General features: G+C 47.9%; 1 protein-coding gene across 5 annotated transcripts in view; it reads right to left on the reverse strand.

Annotated features, from left to right (window-relative positions):
- Positions 1-6: 6 nt before the first annotated feature.
- TAOK3 (TAO kinase 3) overlaps positions 7-9,025 on the reverse strand; it is a 150,767-nt gene continuing 141,748 nt past the window's right edge. For 4 of the 5 annotated variants that reach the window (XM_025208559.1, XM_025208560.1, XM_025208561.1 and 1 more), the window contains 4 exons: positions 7,738-7,977; positions 6,782-6,994; positions 5,284-5,466; positions 1,583-1,959 (listed from right to left, as the gene is read on the reverse strand). In XM_025208559.1, the coding sequence (XP_025064344.1) occupies positions 1,720-1,959; positions 5,284-5,466; positions 6,782-6,994; positions 7,738-7,977 (876 nt within the window). In that variant the 3' untranslated portion in view covers positions 1,583-1,719. Of the gene's footprint in view, positions 1,960-5,283; positions 5,467-6,781; positions 6,995-7,737; positions 7,978-9,025 lie in introns of all 5 variants that reach the window. The other variant, XM_006027368.3, reaches the window with a different exon arrangement.

The following is a 9,025-nucleotide window of genomic DNA, read 5'->3' on the forward strand; positions in this document are numbered from 1 at the left end:
GGCTAAGTCTGGACTGCTGGAGGGTGGGTGTTGGCTGACTGCATATTACCCACTAAACATTTTGTCAGCAGTCCACACCCTGAGCAGCAAGGCCAATTCCTTAGGAGAAACCACTCTGCAGGTTAAGTGGGTTTGGCAGCTTGGAAGGGCAGCTTTGGCTGTGTCTTAAATACCTTAGGCCCACATTCCCCCTGCTCAGCCACCTCCTGGAACCCACAGGAGGAGGTCAGGCTGAGAGGCACTCTTCCCACTACAATGATACAGCGAGGCGTTGTGATGAACACTTTTATTTACAAATATAATTAAAAGCTCTGACAGTTATCCATGCTCTTCCTTTGAACCTGAAAAATGTTTTTGTTGTTTTTTTTAAAGTGCATGCAAAAGAAGTAAAGCCTTTTTTTTATCATTTTTATTGTAAGAAAATACACAGTTTGAAAGTGTGAATAATGCAATATTTATGACCAAGATTATGGGGTTGGGTGGGCTCGGGGGGAGGAACACAAAAAAAAAAAAAGGAAAAAAAAAAGAAAAAAAAGAAAGAAAAGAAAGATTGGGATGATCTGAGAGTGTGGTACTCCAAATACTGAATTGGAAAGCAGGAGCAGGGTGGCTGGGACAGGTGGGGGAAAGAGGGAAGAAGTAAAAAAATTTTGATCAGAGAAACAGTTAAAATACAATATGAAAATAAGTAAAAGCTCTCCTTAAATTCCTTCTATACACAAAATACATGATTTGACAAAGCCCAATTTGTGCTACTGGGATCCTGTGGGCTCGTTTAAATGTATTCACATTCTCTGCGACAGCAGAAAATGATTATGATACAATCAAGACTATGCCAAAGCTGAGGTCTCATCCCCACCTCACCTGGCATGGTTCTTTTTTTCTATTTTTTTAAAAATCACAAGATCTTTGCCCTGCTCCCTCCCCCACCCTCACAAAAGTAATAATATATGTCACCACTGATATGTACATCACGATTACGTTTTTTCTGTAAAATGTATCAAATTTCTCAATCTTTAATAAAATTTTTTATTTTATTATTTAATTATTCCTGATGAATAAATACCAAAAAAATAAAAATAAAATAAAATTATGCAGCAGCTAGTTAAGGTAAGGCTGCGGATTTAGTCTCTCTCCCCCTGGGTTTTATATATAATTTTTTTTATTATTTTTTGCTTATACTTTCATTGATTGGTGGTAAAATGAGTGATTGCTCATAAGCAACAAACATCCACTTTTTTTGTTTCATTAAAATTGTCTCCAAAGTTTTCACTGAAACATTTTTAATCATTGCACAGAGACATCAATACTGTGACATACTATGAAAAAGACCGCCAAGGAGCTGTCCAGCACTGGAACTTGACACGGGTGGGGGGGAAGGGGGCCCCTGATGGAGTAAGAATATACAGGCACTAGTCCGACACGATGTCAGTAAGAGAGACAGAAAGAGAGAGAGCACGCCCGTTAACATGGGGAATGTTGGTTTTGCAGGTTTCTGTAATCATTTTGTTAGCTTTTTTCTTTCTTTTTTTGTTTTTTTGAAAATGGCAAGAAATTTAATCTCATCTATAGTCCTCCTTGGGATACTCTAATGTGACCAAATTCCCAAAGCCCATTCGCAGGCTCTCCATGTCAAACGTTTCAATCTCTCGCTCTTGCTTTTCCAACAGAAACTTTATCCTCTCGCTGCGTTCCTTCTGGAGGGCGGCTAGCTCCTCTTCAATCTGAAACGAGCACAGTCCGCAGCCTGTTCAGTAAGCGCCGAAAAGCACAGCGTACCCCAGAGTGCCAACCGGGTGGTACCCACCACTCAGGAACACAGGACTGGGAGGGGCCTCCTGGGCCATCGAGTTCAGTCCCCTGCTTCTGTGGGCCACCTTTTAACCAAGCGTTCCCCAACACTGCCACTTCAAATCCTTGCACACAACTGCAAAGCCCAAAGCTAGAATAACCAACACCCTATAACATACCAAAAGATAAAAGCAGGGGAGATGAGGGCATTGCCAGACACCTACCATGACTGAAAATTAGAGGTGCTCTGGTATATTGGCTGCCTATTGGATTGGCACTGATAAAAGGGAAATTTACATTATTGGCTATAGGCTTTTTTTGGGCTGTTGTAGCCGATAATGCTTGCCGATAATTATGCCCTCTAGCCCTGGACACTTGGGTTCCCTATCCCCCACGGTGGGTTTCCCCTTGCAGGTGGGCAGCATTTTAGCCTGCAAGGGGTCCTACGTGGGGCTGCTGGGAGCAAGATGTAGGGGGTACTGTAGGCATGTGCATGGCCAAACATGCATGTGGCCAGGTATACAGCTAGGCAATGTGGACAGCAGCTCCCTGCAGTTAAGTCTATGGAGGAGAAGGGGAATGGGGGAGGGAAGGGACATGGAGGGGGCATATTGAGGCCCCCATGGTGAGTGAGGAAGTGGGATAGGGGCAGGGGGTGCTGCCTAGCCAGGGTGGTGCATGGGATCTGGGGCAGGGAGTAGGACTGAACCACAGGTGGCTCATCCAGGGAGTGCAGGGGGGAGAGGGGTGGCTCCCTGCCACTGTGTGCACCCTGCAGGGGCGGCATGGCCCCCCATAATTGTGCATGAGGCGGATGCGGGTTGCTCACTGTGGGGTCTCCACTCTGCTGCCTTTCCCTCAGGAGTCCCACGTTGGCTGCGTATCTTCTGCCTGCCCAGCAGGAGTGGGGGTGGCAAGCTGTGCCTCCTGCTGCTAGGTGGGCAGGGGGTGTGGGGCTGATGTGTGGCTTCCAGGGCAAAGGCAGCAGAGCAGAGAGCCCTGAGCCCACAGCAAATGAGCTTCAGTTCAAGCACTGCCACCATTTTTAAGCACAGGGACGCTTTTAAGTGGACCAGAGCTGAGCGGAGCAAAGACAGATGCGGGGTGCCCACTGCAGGCTTGGGGCTCTCTGCTCTGCTGCTTTTGTCCTGGGGAGTCCTGCGCTGGCCACACATGCTGCTCGCCTGGCAGTGGGAGGCACAACTCGCTGCCTCGACCACCGCTGGGCAGGCAGGGGGTGCACGGCCAGTGTGGGGTTCCCAGGGCAAAGGTGGAGGAGCAGAGAGCCCCGAGCCTACAGGGGACAGCCTGCATCTGTCCCACACACAGATCTGGGAGGGCACGTGCCCTCCCCTCCCTGCCTCCCCTGGGGGGTGCATGCATTGGTAGGAAGCCCCCCCGAGGAGTGGCCCGTGGCTCCTTCCCACTTTCTGCCCTGATGTTTTAACTGGAATAAATCAGTTACTGGACTGGCATCAGCTGATGTATGGTTGGTTAATAATCGGTAACTGGTATTAGCCAAGAAAATTTGTAATCGGTACACCCCTACTAGAAATGAGTTGCCTCTATAACCCAATGTGGTGACTGGAAATACTTGATTCCACATACCTCAATTCTTGTTGAACCAACAACTCTCTCTCCTGTCATATTATCCCTTTCATAAATTCATCCTGCTCAATTTTACAGCAGTTCAGGTCCCCTACCCCTACTGTTCTGCAGACGGTGGGCAAACCCAGGATTTCAGAAAGGTCAGTGCAAGAGCCATGACCTGTGTTGTCGGGGCGTCTGCATCCCCATTCCTGTCCCACCCTCCACACAAAGGTGGGCAGACCATGTTGTAGAAACAGTAGCCAGGGACTTAAGTCCCTCAAGCACATAAAAATCTTCCCTCCCCACTTCATGCTCAGTGATACTTTCTCTCCCCTCCCCTTCTTCCCCTCTGCTGCTGATCCTGGGGCAGGGAGTGGGAGGAGTTTCAAAGCTGCTCCTGCCTCACTCCAGTTGGGCTGCACAGGGAGACAGGCTCAGTTAGGGTGGGCAGATTCCCTTCCCCCACACCTGCTTCCAGACTGGCAGGGCAGGAAGGAGAGACCTTTCCACTGCTGCTGCTGTCCACAGTTGAGCCTGGCTCCACAGAGCATGGCTGGAGCAGGCAGGAGAGGCTCTGGTGTTCCCACGCCCACCACCCTCTGGAGAACAAGAGAGGATAGCAGTGGTGGGCAAGGGAAAGGGGGAAGGGCATGCAGGGGAGGTGCTGCTGAATACAGAAGGAAAGGGATAGAGGCAGTTCTTACTTGCTTCAGGGAAGGGGAGAAAAAGAAAAGTACCTGCCTACTACCCCCACTGACTGAAATGCCGGGGGGTGTCCTCACTACTGCATCCCCCCTGCAGCAACCCATTCCACAACTTCTGCTAGGAATCTTCTTCCCTCCCTGTTTACCCCAGGAATGTTTGTTAAGAAGCAATCACACCTATTCTCAACCTCCATTTTGGTAAAGCTAAACTAGCTAAGCTCCTTGAATCTTTACGAAAAAAGGTCTCCATTCCCTTAACTGTCTTAGTGGCCTTTCCTCAGACCTGTGCACCATCTTTGAACAATGGTGGCCTGGACGGCACACAATACTCTAAATGGGATCTTGTCAATGCTTGTACAACAGCGCTAGTACTTGTCTCTGCTGAAATTACCCCATCAAATAAACCCTAGAATCGTACTAGGCGTTTCCAAAGCTGCATCATGGTGGCAGCTCAGGATCTTCCCATAACTGACAAACACACCCAAGGTCACTTTCCTCCTCAGTTGTCTGCAATTTATGTGCCTGCATCTTACAGCCATCACTCAGGGATGATGCAGGAAGCGTAGGATGCTCCATGCTTAGCCACAAAGTGCAGAATGAAGAGGGAATTCATGGGCAGAGGGACCATTAAAGACCCTCACAGTCCTACACTTCATTGGCTTTGACTTTGCCAGGGCAGACATTTTGCTGGGGCAGATAATCTGAGTACTGCCTGGGAACACCCTCAACAGATCAGACCACGGTCTAATTGCCTAGTTAGGTATTTTATCTTCAGCTGTGACCAAGGGACCAAGATGTTTTAAAATCCCATAATGCACTTAGCCATTGAATAATATAATGTGGGAAAAGTTTCATTCTGACCCCATTGATCAGTCCTGAAACATGAGAATTCACAGCCTTGGTCATTTTACCCTGTATAGAGGACCTTCCATCTAAAGTTACTACATACATAACTACAAGAAAGCCTGTTAGGTGATTTGCCTCACCAACATCTTGTGGCAGCAAGTTCCAAATGTGGCAGAAATTTTTGTTGTAGTTATTTCCCCTGACTTTCCTCCAGAACATCTATCCTATTTAACCCTTTGGTCCCCAGGCCACTGAATTAAATACAGATGATGACAACTTGGATGTTGCTAGCTCTGAGGAGCAATTCACTAGCCAAGCCCAAATGTCGTTTCAGAGCACGTCTGGAACGTACCTTTTGTTCAAGATGTGCCCTCCGCAGAGATACCCTCTGCTCCAGCTTCTGGAGCTCTCGTTCATGCTGTGCTTCTGTCTGCATCTTGATTTTGCTCTGGTATGCATTAAGCAACTCCATCTCCTGCTGGAGCTGCAGTCTCAGGGCTTGGCATTCTGCTTCTTGAGCCTCATCTAGCCGTAGCTGTAAGAACAAGCAAAAACAACAACAAACCTCAACCAGTTAGTTCTTGCTATGGTGCTGCTCCTTGTTACATCCACTAATGTGTCTGCATCTAAGCAGAACCCAAATCCCAGTGTAAGGTGCTGGTGGCAAAGGGAGGAAGCCATAAATGCAACACCGCGTGTCTGCCTCTACTGGGGTGCAGACAGATCCATTGTCTTGAAGATCCAGGTTTTGGAAAGCCCCTTGGATCTTGGGGCTGGATTGGGATAGAAGGAAGGAGAGCAATGAAACTCATATGCTGCATCTCTCATAGGGGAAGGTGAAAGAGGATAAGATGGTGTCTTGAGTATGATTTTAAAAACACAGCAGGGATACAAATGATGGGTGGTAGGGAGGCTCACTGCTAGTGAAAGAAATAATGTAACTTGTCGAAAGATAGGACTGTGTTTTGCTCCAGTACTTTGGTACTGGAAACAGGGAGAGGCCCATGATGAAAAGGAAGACAAATCTACAGAATGATACTGATGCACAGAGCAAGCTGTGAAGAATTCTGGCCTTCAGTGCTTCAAATTACTGGGATTTATTATTTGCATCAAGTAATCCTGGGGGAGTTGCTTATAAGAGTTGTAGTGTCTGAAACACCCAACAAAATCAGGCCGGAAGTCAGTAGGTGGCTCCCACCGACGCACTGAGATTGGCTGCCCAATGTCACCCTGGGATATGATTTGCAGGGAGGCTTTTGGGGACATGACAGACTGCTCAGCCCAACTTCTAAATGAGAGTAAGGAACCCAGGGAATAGCTAGGGTTGAGGGAAGAGGCTATGTGCTTAATTTGTTAAGGCCAAACCACAAGAACTATTTGGAAAGCAGGCTGGGAAAAAACACATTTAATTGCAAACTTCAGCATCTGCTCAGAGGAATAGGGGAGGGCGGAGATCACTATGCACAAGACCCTGGGACCATGGGGATCAAGCCTCAGTGAGGCAACAACACTTGTGAAGCTCCTAATTTGCTGCTTAGTTGTTGAAATGTCTCATCATAGGTGAAAACACAATTTAACACAAAGACAGACTCTGAACAGATCTCCAAAACCAGACTCACAAGGGCATTTCAGGTGATGAGACTGGTGCATTGGCAGAACTTTATGGAAGAAAATGGGCTATATGGATGGACACAAGGTGCTGCAACAGGCGTAAGCTTTGCAGGAGATGCTCCCATGATGTCTTGCTCTACCCATGCCCTAATATACCTTCATGCCACATGTTTTAGCACAGATCATCCCAGCAGATCCAACTTACCAAAAGGATTTGGAGTGCTGGGGGTTGCACTTACCGCTTGGGAGGCCATCATCTCATTGATGCTCTGCTCGTACTGCTCTGCCAGAATGGCAAGCTTCCTTGTCTGCTCATCTTTCAGACTCTTCAGAATCATTTTGTGCTCACTCTTTGGAGTAACTTCCAGCTGGTGATTCTTAAGTGCTTTGTACTGCTTTGTCTGCACTTTGCATGTGTCTTGGAACTGCTTTTTGATCTGCATCTCCATAACCTGCAGACAGAGAGGCAATGTGAAGAGGGAGAAGGGCTTAGACTGTGAGCTTAGATTGCATCCAAAACATAGCTGCCTCTGTGATGGTGATAACTAGTCACTCACCACAGTATTGCTGCATGCTGCAGCTTCCACCCAGGTAAAAGAATGGGTAACTAGATGACCCACTAACACATGCAGTATTAGGCTTTCTGAGAGAAAAGCTCAGGGCTCCTACTCAATTTTAAGTCCCATGGAAGGTAAGGGAACTCGGGCATATGCTTGAGTGCTGGATGACCAAAGGCCTTAACTGGTAGCATCTACAGGACACCACTCAACCCAGGGTGTTCTCTTCCTTACCCTCACTGCTATGTATGGCCCATTGCCATACTCAAGGAACATGCAAAATGCATGAAGCAAGGCCAGGCTGAAAAAGCAGAAACTTTTCTATTCTTTGTCAACTGAGAGCCTGAATTTATTCAGCAACCTTGGCCCACAGGGCACTTCAACAAAGCCAGAACAAAGGAGCTTCCTACCCCATGACCTGAGTGTCCACACACACTGGGGAACCACTGGGACAGGGAGAATCTAGGGATGACCAAGGCTCAGAAAGACATAAGGGAGGAGGTACTTGGTGCAGGAGAATAGCAACAGGCCAAGGCATGGAAACAGCAGGACCAAGGCAGAGAACAAGGAAGAGGCATGCCCCCAGCAACTACAGGTGCAAAGAGCCTAGTAGAGACAACTAAGCTCCTGTCTGTCACCTTCAGGTTTTTTGGCTGCTGCCGGAGTTCCATGAAGTGCTTCCTGTGCAGCTCCCGCTCTCGCCGCTTGTTGTATTCCAGCTGGTTTTCAAGCTCAGTCTGATGCTGCAGACGGATCAGGTCCATCCGTAGCTTCTGCAGCGTGTGCAGCTGCCTGTACTCCAGCTCCCGCGTCGACTCATCGTGCCGGATCAGCATGGCGTGCTCCATCTCCTTCTGGGTCCTCTTCTTGTTCAGCTCCTGTGGAGGAGGCAGTGTAACATGAGGTGAGCCCTCAGATCAAACAAGCATTGTTTGCTCCCTATGGCACTGGACAGATCTCTGTACCCAGTGAAGCACAAGCTGGAACCACATGGCCAGCCACACAATGCCAGCAACAGGACAGGAGAAACTGCTAAGTCTGCTTTCCTGAACAAATGGGCTAAGTTCTACACTAGGTACAAAAGCTCGCTCATATCCCAAACTACCTCCTGGCCACAGCCCTTCTACCACCTGGTATCCAGCAGGTGGCACTGACAGCCAACATGAGCTCTGTGTTACTTCCCCTGAGTGTAGCAATGTCATTTTCTGAGCACTCTCTTTTGCAGGCTAGGGAGCAGAGGAAATTCCAGATAGGAAAGCACCACAGGTCAGAATCTGTCATGCCTATTCAATTTATAAACCCTGCAGGGTGCCAGTTGGTGAGGCGCCTCATGCATTACTAGCCAGATGACCATCAAGGCAAAGTTGATCAGTTCTGACACCTGCGGGTACTTGAGAACAGCAGTGTTGCCAACAGCTGCTTATGAGATAATTTTGGCTCCTGCTACAGGGCTTGCAAAAGCAGGATACACTCCAAAACAACATGAAGCTTTACATCTCTGCATACACAGAGATAAATTCCCCCGACACAATACCATGCAGCCTTGCGGAACTTGTTCTGAGTTCCAACCCAGGAGAGAGCATGAGTTCTAGTCCCTACTTTTCCATAGCCTGCTGTTAATATTCCTAGCTCAAGGTATTGCTAACAAACTACAAAACCTTTCATCTGCAGGTTAACGTATCAACTCAGTTGGGAACACACTTGTTCCTACTGACCATTTGGCAGTCATTATAGGAGATGACTTGGGTAAGGCTCACTTCCAGCTCCATTTAACATGCTCATCACTCATCACCTTGCTTCACACAAGAATAAGTTCCTCATACCTCATGTCTGTACCATGCTTAGCACAATGAAGTCCCAATATTGATTGGGCCTTCTAGTGAACTACTTTACTATATCTGTTGCCTACATACTGGGATCCTGCTG

Source organism: Alligator sinensis, unplaced genomic scaffold (genome assembly GCF_000455745.1).
Source record: "Alligator sinensis unplaced genomic scaffold, ASM45574v1 scaffold692_1, whole genome shotgun sequence".
Taxonomy (NCBI): domain Eukaryota; kingdom Metazoa; phylum Chordata; order Crocodylia; family Alligatoridae; genus Alligator; species Alligator sinensis.